Here is an 18,329-nt window from a genome sequence, read left to right as displayed (position 1 = left end):
ATTCGTCCCCTTTCTGCATGTGTATCTTGTTCATTCAGGCGTTAAAGTTTAGGCTTTGAGAATCAGAGGGAGGCCACAGATCTCTGTTTTTGAGATTCGGAAGTGTCAGGTCTTTGAGATTCAGAGTGGGTCTTAGGTCTTTGACACCCTATTTACATGCGCTAAGAAAATCGGCATAGGCCCGGTTACCTTAGCTTTTGTCTCAAGTTGTGCCAGCGTGGCAGCTAACGTGTATCGTGAGCCTGTATTAAACGCCTATTGACGAGACCAAAGGAACTGGCTATATGGAAGGTAGAAAAGAGATCGTAGTTCCTCCAGCAATCCCTACTAAACTTCAAGAACTGATTTACGCTTTTCGTGAATCCAAAGCGCTGTTCGCAGCATGTGATCTCGGTATTTTCGATTTATTAAACGAGTCTAGTGCTCCACAGTCAGCTAATGAAATATCTTCAAAGATGAATGCCAATGTGGATGCTACAACACGTTTAATGGACACTCTGGCTGCTCTAGAGTTGTTAGAAAAGACCAAACAAGGCGAATCGTGGCTGTATTCCAATACCGAAATGGCTAAGGAGTTTCTGACCAAGTCAAGTCCCAATTCCGTTGATGGTTACATCAAACACTCAAATAAACTGTTGTACCATCTTTTCGGTAATTTAGAAAGTGCAGTTCGCGAAGGATCAAATCAGTGGATGAATACTTTTGGCCAATCATCAGAAGATTTGTGGAAAGCCGCTTACAACACCGAAGAAGACCGGTTACGATTTCTTGGAGGTTTACATTCCACGTCTCGCCTTTCCACTCACGCTGTGGTAACAGCATTTGACTTGGGCGAGTTTCATTGCTGTTGTGACTTAGGGGGTAAGTAATCACTGTTTGGTAATACGCATTTATACCTCTCTACCGAGACTCCATCTTCAAATTGACAGATATTTTTTTTGTTTTGTTTGTTTTTTGTTCTTTTTTCTTTTTCTTTTTTAGAAATTTTCATAAATTGCATAAACACGTGCAGGTATTGTACAGGCCCTAAAATTCTCTCTTAGGGCCTGATTACATGAGCCGAGCTGAGCCGGCTAGCCGGGCTGCTTCGGTGTGCCGAGATGACTTTCAGCCCGGTATTACATGAGGCGAGCCAGCCCGGTTGATGGCTGATGCGATGAACCGCGGGAGACCGGATCGAGTCTGATTTTTTTCGAGTTTTGATTTTCTGTACTCTTGCTGGCTTAATGAGCCGGGCTGACCCGGCAAACGCGATTACATGGAAAAATCTCAGCCCGGTTAGTCGGGATCCCGGCACCGCGATACCGGGATCTCTGCTAACCGGGTTGGTCCGGTTGTCATTTAATCGCGAAGTTGATTTTTGTTGCGTTTAACAAACGTGCCGAGATCCCGGCAAACTGACACCAGCCCGGCTCATGTAATCAGACCCTTACTCCGAAATAACCCTCAATTCGATCCGTTAGTTTAAAGCCCCATCCACACTACGCCAGAGAAATTTGAAAACGGCGTTTTCACTACCGAATCAAATGTTTCTCGTCCACACTACACCGGAGAAATTTGAAAATGCAACAATCACTAGTCATTTTAGATTTGAAGAAACAGTCTAAATAACAGTCAAGTCACGTGTTTGGTCTCTTAAAGAAAATATTTGCAGAATATGGGATTCCAGCAGTAGCGCACACAGATCAAGGAACTCAATTTGTATCCGGAGAGTTCAGAGCATTTGCTGTTCAGTACAGGTTCCAGGTGCAGCACTCAAGCCCTATAGGTACCCTCAATCGAATGGTTTCATCGAAGCCATGGTCAAAACGGCAAAGAACATCATGGAAAAGGCAGAAGAGTCAAGGTCTGATCCACATCTTTCAATGCTGATCTACAGATCCACACCAATAATACCGGGTCAACTAAGTCCAGCAGATCGAGTTACTCACCCCTGCTCATTCATCAATATCTACATCCTAATCTGGAGGAGAGCAGAGAAGCGCATATAGCACAGCAACAGACGCCAGCTGATTACTACAATCAGAGAGCCAAGCAGCTTCAAGATCTAAAGCAATACCAGAGTGTTCGCGTTCAACTGGATCCCAACAAACCAGTCTGACAGAAAGCCACAGTGATTCAGCAGCCCATTGACAGATCACTGACCAGATCACACTCTAGGCAACGACGAACTGTTAGTTTCAAAATGTTTTCCGTCTACACGAAAACGAAAAGCCTGCGTTTTCCATTTTTCCGGCTTGAATGACGTTTTCGAAAAGCTCCGTTTTCGTGTCGGATTAGTGTGGACGGTAGGCCTAACCGTAGAAATAGACTGCTACGTTTTTAAATTTCTCCGGCGTAGTGTGAACGACGCCTGAGGCGCATCATAGTATTTATGCGTCCCGTCTCTTCAACAGATACGTTGTATCCTCTTTCCTGCATCATCGCTTGTATACATTCTATTTCGTCTGTTTCGCAGGCCATCATCCTTTCTAATCACCTCTCGGCTTGACATTGTATTGACGTTCAAAGGAAAAATCAGAAGTTGCTCACTTTTAGAATTTAGGCTATTTAGTCACTAACCCCTTCACTAACCACCTAGCCTACGCAGGAGCGAAGAGCTTTTTCCGCATTCTGGCCGCGCGCAAATTGGAGCGAGAGCAAAAAAGTCGACTATTCGCTCTTTATATCTCTCCAACTCTTGCGCTTCAGGGGTCGGCTGTAGGTCTCGCAACGGAAATACTACATTCAGAAATGGTACAGCCTATCTATAACGTCAAGATTTCAATAACTACGCACAGACATAACACAAGTGCGTCACTGAGCCACGACTAGATCGGTCTCCTCTAGGGGTTTAATTCAAATTTTCAGAGGAGCATGTGAAGATCTACGCCCCGAGGCATCTCTTTCTAAGGTCAATTGGCTACTGACCCTAGCCTATAACGATAGAGAAAGGCCTGAGGTTACCCCCTCCCCCCGCCAAATTATCGAGTAAAATTCCCCCAAAGTCCTGTTACATTAAGTTCATTGAAGTTGTCTTGAAGTTACCAGCCTATAGCATATTGTCTCTGATGGTTTTTCTTAACATATTTTCCATGATAGTGTAGAATCTCATCCATTTGAGAAAAACCTTAGTTAACCTGTGGCAGAAGACTGCTTTTGAGCTCCAACTTAATCAGTTTATTTTGTTTTTGTTCTTGTTACAATAGGTGGCGGCCTTCTTATTGGTGAAAGGCTGTTGAACGAAGACAAAAGTGGGCCTAAAGATGCTCTTTTACTGTCCCTCAACATGCTTGTGATAACTGAGGGCAAGGAAAGGACAGTGATGGAATACAAGCAGCTATTGGAAAAACATGGATTTGTCGGTTTTCAAGCAAAACAACTTGAGTCCACTTTAGGATTAGATGCCATTTTATGTAGGAAGGTTTAAAAAGTGGTAGGAATTTACACTGGCCTTTATTAGACAAGAGTTAACCATAGCAACATATCTACACAGCAAAGAGAAACACATTCTAAAACACTCTTTAAAATGTACGAATAAAAATGTACAGTTACATCTCTAACGTAATTACAAGTTTTGCCTGTACCCTGAAATATAAGGCCGTTGTAGCCTGAGACCTGTAAAAAGTCAGACTTAAATTATTTGTCCTGGTGTATATACAGACCTATACAGTCAGCGACGATTCACAAGTAAATTTTATTTATTGTCATGTTGACCTGCAACAAAAAGAATGAATTATTTAGTTGTTTTAAGTTAACTGTTAACTTAAAAAGAAATGAAAATTAATACCGGCAATCACAATATAACACTTGGTACATTGTATTTTCAAAACGCAAAGGGTGTCTTTCAAGCATGTGATCTACTTTTCAATCATGTTCACTGAAGCTGTACAAATTTAAAACAAGACCAAATTTTGGTATGAAGTCCCAACCCTTCAAACCTGGGTGGAGAGAGGCACTGTGTGAGTTAGGTGTCTAGCCCAAGACAGCCAAGAAAACATTGCAATGACCATGGCCTGGAAACTAGTGATAGTACAAAATTCGACCTCCAGTGCTGAAAAGACATTTGGCCTCAAATTAGACACATTCTTTTCTGACGTTTCAATGATTTGCGAAAATTAACAAGGAAATCATTCCTTGTACCTCGTGTGTTACATTATTTGAAACTGTATGAACAAGTAATTGACACCGTGTGACCGTTAAATACAGGTCAAGACGATAGAAAAAGTCCCGTTGAGACTTCGCAAATGTTGACCGCGACCGCTTAATAGAAGTGACCGCTTTTAAAATAGAGCTCTAAATTATAGTTATTGGGGAAGATATTTTCGGGACTTTGAAACCTGATCGCTTAATAGAGGATGACCGATTAATACGGTGCCGCTTAATAAAGGCTTGACTCTATTGTTATGACAATAGTGACAACTATTGAAAGAGAGGCCCATGTCCTCACCCGTGCATTGTTCTTCCAGTTAAGTTCTGACTCTTTAACTTTCTGTACCATGTTGGAGGATCAGACTTTGTCTGCAAGAAAAAATATTCAACTTATTATATCAATATGGCTAGCTCTGGGAGCAGTCCATAAAAATGAAAAAAAAAAAAGGACAAGAAAAGGTCAATGTTTGATTTAGCTTTTGAATTCTTCATGGTTGGGGATGAAGGAAATGCAAGTGAGTTTTAAGCTGAAAAAGGTAATTATTGATTGATTGATTGATTGATTGATTGATTGATTGATTGATTGATTTGTTTGTTTATTTATTTAGAGCGGTTTTCAATTGAGTGTCGTAAAACCAAAACCAAACCAATTACCTACTAATTAGACCACTCAGCCAATCTCAAACCATAGTGAAACCAAAACCAAAACCAAACCAATTACTTACCAATTAGACTACTCAGCCAATCTCAAACCATAGTGAAACCAAAACCAAAACCAAAGCAATTGCCTGATCACTTTCTGCACTCAATTGAAAACTGCTCTATTTATTGACCCCTTTATTGCAAGGCTTACGACAATCAAACTGCCCCTGTGATCAATAACCACAGCCAATGGCTCGAATATAACTTCGGTTCAAGGGTAGATCGCAGAAAAATCCAACAGTTTTTTCAGGCATCATCTAATTCATTTCAATTACTATTCCAGACTCTTCCTAACGAATGAAATCAACTCAAGGTCCTGAAATGTGTTGAAACGGCTACCACTACAGTCAATTCTAATTATTATCGCACACATCCTTTAGACCGTAATTTGGTGTCTAATCGAGAGAGACCGCAATAGTGGGATCTGATGAAAATGACCCAATTTTTGGTTGTAAAGTGTCACATGTAACATGTATTGCTATACTCTTTTAAGATTTCCAGTTTATGTTAATTTGCAGACATCTACTCTGACACATAATCCTCTAATATAGTAAACATCCCAAGACTGCCGAATAATTGGGCCACTCAATGTGTCCAAGTTGTCTGTCATAACGAGAGAAGAACAATAAAATTGTTACTCTGGGACCACAGGAAGTGTCTCTAATTCCGTAATAGCGAGAGTCAGTAATAACAGGAGTTGTTTCCATTCATTTCTTTGGGGCGTGTTTAAAATATGAAATGGCGAAATGACGGAATAGCACTTGACAATTTGGCATAAGATGAACCATAAAATTATTGAGAGCTAACCACCTTCAAGATAATGATATTTAGGCTAACGGTAGTGCCATTTTGTTATTTCACCATTTCCTGTTTTAAACATGTCCCTTTGTTTGTAGTTTTGGCCCAGGATGTAGCTTCTGTCCCTAATAGCCGGGTGTTTGCAAGGCGAGAGTTGACTCTACATCACTCTACATAGCTCTCTGCACTGTTGTGTGCCTAATATACTGGGCGATAACAATATTGCATTTGGCTAGAAGACACACACTTGGAAATGCATTTAGAAATAACAACTTGAATCATCTCACAACAGCAGCGACTTCAGCAAATTTCCAGACTTTGCCATTAACATTTTCATACTGCTCCCTAGTGTGGAAAATTAGTCATAAGATTCCTTACTATTCCAGATTTCCATACGCTGCAATAAAACCAGTAATATATTGTGGCAACAAAACGTCCATGTGCATGACTGTCATGTCATCAACTTACAAACATAGTTGGTCTGGGTCGATGAGTTACGTGGCTTGAGGTATCTTGGGCTGCAGAAGTTCTAAGATGTGATTCAGGGCCATGGACACCCGTGGAAGTCCTTGTAACTTGTGATTTTGAGCCTCTTGATGAGTGCAAACCAAGAATTGCTTGTTTCATCACAGCCATCTCCTGCAAAACAGAGAAATCAGCCATTAATTTCACATTACAACGAAGTACAGGTTTCTTCAGACAGTTATTTCACATTTTGTAAAGTATTTTTGTGATTTTGTATGTGACCAAAATAACTCAAAGTACCATGACTGCTTTAATAATTCATAGAGTTTTAACAAAGGAAATCGTGACCATAGCAGTGTTTGGATATCTGATCTTAATTAACATAGATTTTTACAATTTCATTTCTCCATTTCCTCCTTAGTTTTATTTTCGATTGAGAAGATGCATCAAACACTCAAGACAGTGTTTGACGACATTTCCAAACACCTTGAAGTTCATCAAGAATACCCTGCTACGCGTCGTATTTTCAACGCTCTTCTCAGTGTTTGGAAATGTGGTCAAACACGGTCTTTCGTGTTTGATATATAACATCACCCATTCTCCTAGTTTAAAATTGGGCTGTAGGCGCTCTACCTCCAGGCTGACCCTGTCATCTGTAGCAGATACTGCCTCTGCCCACAGTTAATAGCTCTAGGGGAATGAATAAGAAACTCAGCAAAGTTCATTGTTGTATGTTTTTGTTCTCTTTTTTGGCCTGGACCATGCACAAAACACAATAGTTCTTTGCTAATGACCGAGGAACTAACCAATAGAAACACTTTGGTTACGTAACTCATGTAAAGTGTATGAGCGCAAAACAAAAGATTGTGCATGGTCATGGACCTTCCAACCTAAATCTTGGCATCTTTGTTTGCTCCTTTGATGTTCGCCGGGCTTCATAACCAGTGCCTTCTATTAACTATGCTTTTCACATGTTCTTATCAAAGCTCCCTTTGTACCGTCTTCCTCCATGTCTACTGTAGTCGGCCACGTTCCTTTTGCCTTCTGGTTTCCACGTGAAAGCAAACCATATACACGAGTGGTGATATTTTCCGAGAACTATAGCTGACTGGAACTGCCTCCCAAAGGAGAAGGCAACCTCAAATTCTCTAGACTCTTTTTCTGTTTTATTTTATTGTTTTAGATTTTTAGATGCATTATTTTGTGCGTGTCTTAAGATTTTTACCGACTCAATTCATGTGGATGTAAGATGCTCTTTTAACTTTATTCATGTGTTATCAGTACCTCTCGTTGGTTTAGAAGTCTTTCCAAGTCTGAAGACAACTGATTGCGAGACTTTATAAGGTCCTCTTTTTCTGCTTTCAACTTCCTGTGAAAAAATGTTTCATCCAGGTTCTCTTCTTAGGCAGTAAAGAATTTAATTTAAGGCAGTTCTGAAGTAATTTTGATATTTACAGAGGTGCTACACTGTCTAGAGAATTTTTGACTTCAATTGCTTGTGCTCACGAGTATATCCGTTTGCTCAATTAACAGTTCCAGGGAAAATGTTTCATAACAAAACACAAGATATGTCCGCTTTTGTCCTTTTAGTGCAGTGCGCAAAAAGAAAGTCCTGTCCAATAGCCCGGGACTGGTGGATTTCCCAGTCAGGCTAGTAGAGTCTGTCTGTCACTTGCCTGATAGGCAGGTGAACTTTCTTGGGAAAATGTTTGAGAAAATTCAAATTACAGAGGTACCGTTAAGGGAAAAAATAATTATTATTATACTTTCATTTCTGGACAGTGCTTCTGTAATTTGAACTATTAATAATAGTGCCAAGTTTTAAAACAAGTTCCGAGAATTTTGCAACGTGTCCAGATAGTATTTATGTTGTTCAGCAAGGAGAGGTTAGATGTTGCATGTAATATTATTATTGACCTTGTCTCCTCCTCCATTAATGCTAGCTGTTCATTAAGACTCTGATTCTGTGTATCCCTTGCTCTTATACTCTCAATCAGGTAGTTGTATGGCTGTTGAGCTTCATTTAACAGTGACGTGGCCTTGGAAAGCTGCAAGAAGGAATATTGGCTCAATCAATACTATAGACAACAGCAGATGAACCAAGTAGCTACATTTAGATCTTGTGTGGTCATCTCTGGCTTGGCATTGGGTATTTTGTTTCCAAGAAACTATTTTTTTCAACACCAACATTAGCATATTTACAGCCCTTCTCAAATGTTTATGCTAATGGAGGCCATTTCAGACCAGTTAGCTCCAGTCATATATTAAAGCCATGCACACAGTATCCACAGTATCTCAGAGAATTGTTTTCTCTCAGATCTGTGGACTATTTTGAGAGCAGCTGATATTCTCACCCTTCTTAAACCTTGCACTACCACTAACATGTATGGCTTGAATTCCTTTACTTATACAGCAGCTAAGTTCTGGAATGCTTTATTGGTTCAAGCAATACTATAGACAACAGCAGATGAACCAAGTAGCTACATTTAGATCCTGTGTGGTCACCTCTTTTCCAAGTAAGTCTTTCTTTTTCTTTTCTCTTTCCATATCATTTCTAAGTGACGTGTTCGCCCTTTCCAACTGAAGTACTCTGCGTGCCAAGTGAACACTACAAAAATAAAATCAGTCAAACAGAGAAACCAATAACTTGATATTAGACAGTAATATTAGACAGCAATAAGAGGTATTGGGCAGGTCAGTACTTTATACAATACAGTTTTAACACTAAGAAGAGCAATATACACATGTAACAAGTCAGGGAGTCAGTTAGTCATTCATTCATTTAATCAGTTAGTCAGACAATCCATCAACCATACAGGCAGACAGTCATTCATTCATTCAGTCAGTCAGTTGGTAAGTCAGTCCTTCAGTCAGTTGGCCAGTCAGTCAGTCAGTCAGTCAGTCAGTTAGTCAGTCAGTCAGTTAGTTAAGCAGGCAGACAGACAAACAGTCAGTCAGGCCATTATCACTCAGATCATATCAGTCATTTAGCCACACAGTAACTCATTTAGTCAAATAGGCAGCCAGGTACATTCTTGACCACTCACTTGACAAAATATAGCAGATCATAATTGAGCAATGGAGCCTCGACTGTTTGTTTATGAAGTGGGTTTATGTGTTCAGTTTGACAATTATTTTAATTAGTAAAAACAATGTTATTTACATTTTAATTAGAGTAAAGTCTATGCGAATGTGCATGTACCTCTGCTGCATTCTCCTCTTGGCTGTGCTTGGCACATTTGCACCATAACCATAAGAGAACAAGACACGCTCAGCATCTGATTCATTCTCAACTGAAAATCAAATGTACATTTATTAACAATTAACAAGGTCTGGTAACGAAGGAAACTCCATTGATGATGTTTCACTTGAGGAGCTCTGCAATGTATGAACCCCTCCCTCCAGAGGGCACTCCCTAATATGGGCTTCATAGGTATGTGTGGACCTAAAAGGTGTGGTTTTTGAATGATTTTGCTCTGAAAAAGGGAATAGATTTTAACCATTTTGGTCTGAAATAGGATATGATTTTCACTCTGGCTTGGCATTGGGTATTTTGTTTCCAAGAAACTATTTTTTTCAAAACCAACATTAGCATATTTACAGCCCTTCTCAAATGTTTATCCTAATGGAAGCCATTTCAGACCAGTTGGCTGCAGTCATATATTAGAGCCATGTACACAGTATCCACAGTATCTCAGAGAATTGTTTTCTCTCAGATCTGTGGACTATTTTGAGAGCAGCTGATATTCTCACCCTTCTTAAACCTTGCACTACCACTTACATGTATGGCTTGAATACCTTTACTTATACAGCGGCTAAGTTCTGGAATGCTTTACCTAACAGATTAACAGCTATTTCTTGTCTCAATGACTTTATTAGTCGAGCAATTTGACAACATGAATTAATTGGCTAAAAATGTAATTTCTTCAGTTAGTATTTTATTCAATATACACAGTGCTACTTTATTTTGACTTTAATTTTCTCAATTTTTGGGTTAGGTCCGAAATAGGCGATGGAAAATCATAGATTTAGGTCTGAGGGTGCAGGTTTAAAGGTTCAGGTTGCACACCCCCACCAAAAACGTTAGGGTATGAGCCACAACATCTGATTTCAGACATCTCAGTATTTTAACACCAAAGTTCACGGCATGTGGGGGGAATTCAAGGGGTTAGCACTTCCCCACTCGAGTCTCAATACCATAAAAAAAGTTACACAACCTATCACCTCCTCGCCGTTTAACATGTTTTAAAAAAACTATTTTAATGAACCAATTAATAAAAAGAAGTCATAATCCTTACTCTCTGCAGCCTGCATGATAACATCGTCGAGCTCCTGCTCAAGTTTCTCATAAACAGCCAGCTTGTCTCCCTGCTCCTTACACTTTGACTCCAGTTCCACAAGCTGCTTTTCTGAGAAGTTTTGCAAACTGTAGTATTCTTTATTTAAAATCTTGAGAAAAAAAATTATGAATCATTTAGTAAGAGTAATCATTCCCAAAAAGAAAATACAGTTCAACCCCTATCAGATGGCCACGCTCAGGAAAATGGATAGTGGCCGCTTAAAGGGGGCTGGCTACCTAATAGAGGTAAAAACAATAGAAAAGTCCTCATCAGGACTTTGATTACTGGTCGCCTGATAGGGGTAGCCATTTAACAGGTGGTCACTTAATAGGGGTTCGACTGTATTTCAGTTATTTTTTTTAAGTGTAGCACATTTGAAATATTTTTCTCTCCAGTTAAAATACGTTTTTCACTACATTTTTCATTAGATTTCACTTCTGAGCAGCCCTACAAAGTATCAGTGCTCCTGTCTAACTGCATGTCAGGGTAACTGCACTAAGACAAGCACAGCTCTGAATAATAACATATCTCTACTCCATAGCTCCTTTCCAAATCCAGTTCACAAGGCCAACTACATTCTTAGTCATCAAAAATCAGTTCTGGCATTGCTAGTCATACCTCACTTTTGCTCTGGTACTTCTCAGCCTCTAGTTTTGCCTGACGAAGATTATTTGTTGTTTCATCAAGGATCATCTGCAGTCTCTCCAACTCAAACTGTTTGACGCTGATCTCTTTCTGCAAATCGGACTGCCTGCTGTCAGCAGTCAGTTGTAATTGATGATACCTTTGGAAGACACAAGATAAACATTACTTCCTGTTTCCTTAAAAGAGCATGCCAAAATCATGGCAATTCTCTGTGATCAGTGAACACTTCATAAAAAGGACAAAAGGTAGAGAGGCGAGAGGCACTGTGAGAGTAAAGTGTCTTACCCTAGAACACAACACAAAGACTTTGGCTAGGGCTCAAACCCAGACCTCTTGATCCAGTGGTCAGTGAGCTAGCCATTAGGTCACTGTGCCTCCCACAATGACATCATAAACATGGATTACTCCACTTGCAACATTAACATTCATCTAGTCACATAGTATTTTGCAAGAAATCTGTAGTGAACATTATGCACTTTAGGAGGGAATGCCAAGGGGAATCCCCATCAGAAGGTTAACCACCCTTTTTCTCCAAGGACAAAGAAACACCACACAGTAATCGATAAAAATATATATACTCTAAAGTGTTAATATTTTTTTTACAGAAATATTTTCTTACTCTGATTGCAAGAGATCATATTTTGAGGCAGTTTCCTTCTCACTGGCAAATGCTCGTTCTTTTTCCTCCAATGCATTATCTCTTGCTTCTCGAAGATTCCTACAGTAAGGGGTAAAGCCTTTCAAGGTGGCTTGCAACAATTTAAAGTATGTTTCAGCACTTCTACTGTGACAAATTAATACAGCCACCCTTTGTCAGTTAACAAACTACTAACAGCAAATACATCAAAAAACATGTCCAACCATTGAAGAGCAAGATGTAGAGCTGTAGCCATTTTCTTGACATTACAAGTTATTTTGATGGGATAAGATGATGAAAATACTCTTAAATTCAGCTTTGAGGGCTTACAACAAATAAACAAGACTAGTGACCTCCATTTTGTTTTATTGAACTGTTTTCAACATATCAACATTCAACTATTTATCAAGTTTAAAAACATTTCTGGACACAGTTTCACAGCCACAAGAATAATTTTTTCTAAATTTGGCAAAAAGTTGCACATTATTTTGTGTTTAAAATACTGATCATAGTTCATTTGTAAAGAATGGGGGTCACCAGACTTGTGTCTAAGTTATAAGCCCATAAAGCTAAAATAAAGGGTGCATTGATGGTATGCACTGTTGCTATGGTAACCTTCTGCATTAAGAAAAAGGCCATAACCCATTCACCAAGATTGGGCATTTGTTTGATGCCATTATTGTAGTACCAATTAAACCTAATAAATCAGTTGGACATAACTCTGGTTTTCAATTTAGCATGAAGCAAGGATGCTAGACAGACTTCCATTTCAGGTTCCCTCCCCCTCACCCCCTCTTGCCATTGACACTCTGTCAGGTTGCCCCCAACAATATTTGCTAATCTAATGGCAAGGTTGAACTGAAAGTCACAAGCCAAAGTTATCTAAATTTAAATTTACTGGTGAAACATTCCATTTAACAAGTTCATAAGCTACATGTATGATATCAGAACACACCTAAAAATTAAGTTTTCCTGATATTAAATACTAGCCTGTTTTCTCTCTCAAACATATCTTTAGTGTCACTTCTTATCTTGTCCAGTTCCATGGAAGTCTTTCCTTTGATGTCATCCAATTCAGTCTTCAGTCTCACCTCATACTCTGATTTATATTGTTCTCGGACACTGACGTACTTCTCATACAACTCCTCTCTAGCCTGCTTGGTCTCTTCAAGTTGTTTTGATGTCTGCTCTAGTCGTTCCTCAGCTAAAGTACAGCGGCCTCTCAGCTCCTGCAGCTGTCTGTTCATGTAGTCCTTGTCTTGTTTCAGCAAGGCAACAGTCTGCTTACTGACCTGTAACTTAGCATAGTGAGAAAGGAGATAAGTTTTAATAAGTAATTGACTCCAGAAGTACCAAATGAATTAACAATTTTGCCGTGTTAATTCTGACAATTTTTTCTACATCATTAGCCTGAGGAGATGGAGAGGAGTGAACAAAACCATCATGCCTGCTGGTGCAGAAAAGTCTGGACCAAGCAGATCTGATTAGATTTTGATATGACTTGCATAGATGATAGTGTTTGACTGTGACTGGTCTGGCTGCAATAAAACCTTTTGACCAAAAACTAGAAGTTAAGCCAGAAACTAATTTCAGTCTACAGCTTGCAGTGTAAACTAAAGACTGTAGACTGCAATATGCTTTAAGGTATTTTTCAGATCAGCCAGCATACCTGTTTTTGTACTTCAAGTAAGTTGTCTGACTTCGACTTCAATGCAGCCTCTAACAGTGTATTACCCTTCTTTAACTCCATGATGTCTCTATCCAAAGTATCCCGCTCACTGCAAACAAAATAATAAATGAAAGCAAAATAAGAAGACTAATATACACCAAGTTTTCAGATCCCTGCACAGTGTGTAAAGAAAGACCTGTCTGATTGTGTGGCAGTGTTGGATTTCTCTGTTGGACTAATACATCTTATCCACCACTTGCCCAAAAGATAGGCCAGTAACATTTAAATATTTTTTTAGTTGGAAGATGAAGAAAAGTCACTAAGATTTGGGGAAGCACAAATGGGTACCGGCGAATTTAATGCTGTGGGTAACCCTGCGACGGACTAGCATTCCATCCAGAAGGGGATTTAGAAATAGCCCTAGTCACTTCGTACTACTAACAAAAACCGGAGAAAAGCACCAGCCTGGCTCGTATGCAGACTTTACCTTTTACCTTTGGGGTAGCACACAGCGACTTCAACTCGCCCAAAGTGCCACCTGGAGTGTTACTGCCATTACGCGTGATGTCACACACTCTTTAGTTACGATCCCTAGATGCGTTGCGAGTCAAAAAAGCATGTGCTCAATCGAAGTAGTGTTCATGGTGATTCGTTTAAGAGGGAATCGTTTTCAATCCCTATATACTGTTACTGTCAACATTATAAGGACGCAAACATAAGTTTTGGTTTCTTTTCTTGCCTGTCTAGTCTTTTTCCTGTATTTGTAGCAAGGTAATTTTCCTTTTTTTTAGTTTTCAAAACCGTACAAGATTGTAAAAGTCGTACCATTGTACAAACAATGAATTACAAGTACACATATTCAAGTTTGTGCAGTTTAATCGTTTCATGCGTCCACATGGAATATATCATTTTAAGCATGCAGAGTGTCTAGTAATATCAGTATTTTGAAAGGAGATGGGCATCTCTTGTTTTTATGGGATTTATTTTGCAAGGGATAAAATAAAGGTCGTCCAAATGAAGAATGCAAATATGATATGTTGACTGAACCCAGTCACATGTATTACATCACCTAAGAGCAAGGAATGCAACATGTTTTCACTATCTTCACCTTCTGACTTGATCAAAGTTTGTGATCTTATAATCCCCTTGATTGACTTGAGATTTTAACTTCTCCAGCTGAAGAGACAACCTTTGTACTCTGTGTTCCATCTCTGCACGTCCCATGCGTTCATCCTCTGCCTCCTATATTTGAAATTTTGACAATAAAAGTTTTTTTTGTTAATTCCACGAAATCCACTATTGCAGTTTCTACTTATACATTTCATGGTCTAGTCATATTTAGATTACTATCATTTTTCAAATGAAAATTCTTTCTTCAATTAAGCTGATATTATTGAGCAGTTGTAATGTCATACACAACAGGACATGAAAATGGTTGGTACTAGACTAGCATATCAGTCATGTCCAATACATCAAAATTGAGTTGATTCATCTATGTTAGTTGATTATTCAACTAACAAGAAGTCAATAGAAATAAAAATAAATCATAAGATTTGGAGAGGAAGCCACATCTGCCCTAACTGGTTTTCATACGAGTCCTATATCCTGACTGAATTGGAATTTGGAACTGTTGCTTTTTCAGGCAAGAAGAAAACTGGAGTACCCGGAGTAAAACCCTCAGAGCAAGGCCAGAACCAACAACAAACTCAACCCACATATGACAACAGGTCGCAATCAAACCCAGGTCACACTGGTGGGAGGCGAGCGCTCTCTCCACGGTACCATTCCTGCTCCAGTTCAAGGTTAAGTCATCTTGTGATACCGGAAATCTAAACAACATGTCCTGCTTGAGGTGGAAATCTCATACCAGAAGTCAGAATTGATGTGAAATTTATATGAAATAATTCATATATGAAATGCGGTAGTAGATGAAAGTGAAGAATGATCATCGCAGTTAATTTTCCAATTTAAGCAATTGGAAAGAAGAAGCCTGAAAAAATCAGGGCTTCAATGGGATTTTTCAGGCTTCTTCTTTCCAATTGCTTAAATTGGAAAATTAACTGCGATGATCATTCTTCACTTTCAGAAGTCAGAATGCAAGACAGCTTGCTTCTAGGGAGTGTTGAAAATGTTGTTGAATTGACTCGATTCAACTCGAATTGAATGACTTGTCTCCTTGGTAGTGGCTACAAGAGAGGGTTGAAAACATTCTCTAATTGACTTGATTTGACTCAAATCAAACGATTCATCTCCTTGGAAATCGTCCCGCCATAACAGAAGTTGATTTTGCAAGACAGAAAACATTCTGGAGCTTGCTATGAGGAAGGGTTGAAAATGTTGTTGAATGGACAAAAAGCCACATAATTAACAACTTGTTAACCTTGAATGTTCGGTCTTAATGGGAACCGGTTTGAGATCTTCCTGAAAAGACCTCATTCTCGGTTAATACGTAGTCATAAATGATTTACTTTGCCTATCAACATTACCTTGCGGTAAAAAGCAACTTCTTCCTCTCTAGTGTGAAGTTCATGAGTCAAAGTTTCCACTTGCTGTTGAAGGCTTGTACATTCCAGCAACAGAGGATGACTGGCTTCATAAACTCTTATCTAAAAAAAATTAACCCAGAGTTATTATTTGCATGATTTAACTTCTGTGATTAGTCAGACTAACTCTGTGCATTGGAATGCTTCCTATAACAAGCTTCTCAATATTTTCCTTCCTCCCTGAAAAAAAACGAGATTCAAACCCAATCTACTCTTCCTAGCACAAGCTCACCCTGCTCCACAAAAAATTCAGTCACAAACAGCCCCCTCATAATAAGTCTTGAGATAAAGCTAAGAGCTGGCTATTTTCACCAGCTGAAAGAGAGCTTAACACTAGCCAAAATATAACTACTATCAAAACAAAGACAATTTTGAATTTGCATTACAACTTCACACCACTGTAAATATGTCTTTCTGAAATGGCTTAAACCACTGGAAGTTGTAGCTTAAAGACTGAGGTTATTCCTGATGGCATTATTTTCAGTAGCATCTGAAAGCATCTCCACTAATTTCAGTTTTATTCAGTTTAAAAAGTGAGATATTTTGAACAGCAGATCATCACTCAACCATAGTTTTAAAAAGAATATTGCTACGGATCTTGATCATGACTAATAAATATTCGTGACAAAATTGGGGCTACAGAAAAGGTCTAGATAATCGAGAAATCCAGATAATCGAGGTACAGATAATCAAGGTTCGACTGTACAAACTTTACAGACAAGCTAGGTTTCCATTTCACTAATATATCACTTGAGAATGTTCGAAGACTTACCAGTTCCCACCTTATTTAATCCCAGGTTTCTATCACACATATGCCCTCCTCATCCCCAACCCCATTACGTTCCCAGGGTCTCTCGTTCCCACCATCCCAGAGGGGACAGAAAGAAGAGAGACCCTGGGAACAAGGTCAACTGCCTCTCCCCACCCCCAACACCCCACCTGCTGCTCCAGAGATTACTTTAAAAACTAACCATCACAAATTCTCTCAAGGTGAGTTGTTCAGGCTCAGTAGATTTCAGTTCCAAGTACTTTTCATCAGACAGTTGTTCTAGATCATTCAAGCCCCTTCTGTAATCCACTGCCTTTTCTTGTAACTTTTTGTTTTCGAATTCCAGTAGTTGTTGTCGTTTGAAGATTTTCGCCATTTCCTGTCTCGTTCTTTCAAGAGAACTCTTAGATTCCTCCTGTTGCAGTTTAAGCTGCGACTCGAGCCTCGCCTGAAGGATTTGTTTATCGTGTCGCGTATCGGCCAAGAGTTCCTCTAACTCGTCCACTTTGCTCATATGATCAACTTTCATGTTGTCAATGATGAGGTTTTTCTGACTCAATTCGATACGGAGAAGTTCTAAATCATGCAGCAGTTGTTTTCTTTCGATTTCATGTTTAGTAATCTTGTTTTCCACTTCACTGTCGACTTGCGTGGAAGAAAGAGCCGAGCTTGTCAACAAAGTTGAAGATTCAACGTCCGTCGTGTTTTCCAAATCTTCAGTAATGTCATTTTCTGTCCGTAAGGTGCTATCTCCATTATTGTCGCTGGCATGAGAACTCCTTGCACTATTGCTTCCTCTTTGTGACATTTTAGAAGGACCATGAAGTTTTAAGTTTCAATAATTCAACGATGTTTTGGTAAAAGAGCAACATCAAGCGTTTCCCAAGCCGCCATTTGTAAATTGTGGCATAATTACGTGGTGTAACGATCATGTAGTGTTTTGAGTGGTTTTGAACCATCTTCAGGAAAGGTCCTTTAGTAACAACATAACACTATATGATTGTTACACCACGTATTTAGTGACTGTGACTTGATTCCAGATTTCCGCGGGACAATCGTAAAAATGGCGGGAACATGTTGGTTTTCTGTGCGAGGTTGTAACATAACTATGGTTGGAATGAAAATGGAGGAAATAGCAAAAGCTGCTCTCAACTTGCTCGTACAAGAAGAATTATCCAACAAGCATCCTGCTCACAGCACCTGGTCTCTTAGCTCAGCTGGTCTGGAAGTTTCGAGTTCAAATCCACGCCGGGGTATTTTTCTGTGTAGTTCCGAAAACCTCCTACCTAGACAGTACTGGGTGGTCGTCCTTCTACAGTAAATGGGTATAGTGCCAGCCAACAAACAGGACTCTTAGATCATAGAGGGGTCTCCCAAACCACATCAAGAGAGACACTCTGGCCAGGATGGTCCAATAACTATTTCTCATGATAAGATACCAACCCAGAATCCAGGGAGTGGGTGGGGTGGGGGGGGGGGGGGGGGGGAGGCGGCAGTGTCATTCTCGAGTTTCCCCCTTCCTTTCCCCGGTCTTTTTGGTTTCACGTTTTGTCAATCTTTTTACCAGCATTACCAGCTCAGAGTGCAACATATTCCGAGTACGAGATTAACCTTCTGCTTTTCTAACTTG

At 39.5% G+C, this 18,329-nt stretch overlaps 2 protein-coding genes across 2 annotated transcripts; one reads left to right on the top strand and one right to left on the bottom strand.

Annotated features, from left to right (window-relative positions):
* The first annotated feature begins 24 nt into the window (after positions 1-24).
* LOC149103444 (putative bifunctional dTTP/UTP pyrophosphatase/methyltransferase protein) lies at positions 25-3,538 on the top strand. The gene is made up of 2 exons (XM_089272806.1): positions 25-861; positions 3,189-3,538. The coding sequence occupies exons 1-2, from the start codon at positions 285-287 to the stop codon at positions 3,407-3,409; spliced, it is 798 nt and encodes a 265-aa protein (XP_089128932.1). The 5' UTR covers positions 25-284; the 3' UTR covers positions 3,410-3,538.
* Positions 3,417-17,664, bottom strand: LOC110043007 (progesterone-induced-blocking factor 1-like). The gene is made up of 15 exons (XM_089272804.1): positions 16,902-17,664; positions 15,874-15,993; positions 14,496-14,629; positions 13,388-13,496; positions 12,709-13,016; positions 11,701-11,799; positions 11,055-11,220; positions 10,395-10,545; positions 9,299-9,389; positions 8,602-8,704; positions 8,014-8,144; positions 7,381-7,465; positions 6,100-6,270; positions 4,430-4,500; positions 3,417-3,696 (listed from the first exon to the last, which is right to left on the bottom strand). The coding sequence occupies exons 1-15, from the start codon at positions 17,505-17,507 to the stop codon at positions 3,687-3,689; spliced, it is 2,355 nt and encodes a 784-aa protein (XP_089128930.1). The 5' UTR covers positions 17,508-17,664; the 3' UTR covers positions 3,417-3,686.
* Between the last annotated feature and the right edge of the window lie 665 nt (positions 17,665-18,329).

Source organism: Orbicella faveolata, unplaced genomic scaffold, assembly GCF_042242905.1.
Source record: "Orbicella faveolata isolate gen_17 unplaced genomic scaffold, um_ofav_v1 contig_35, whole genome shotgun sequence".
NCBI lineage: Eukaryota > Metazoa > Cnidaria > Anthozoa > Scleractinia > Merulinidae > Orbicella > Orbicella faveolata.
This window is presented reverse-complemented; position numbering and strand designations above follow the sequence as displayed.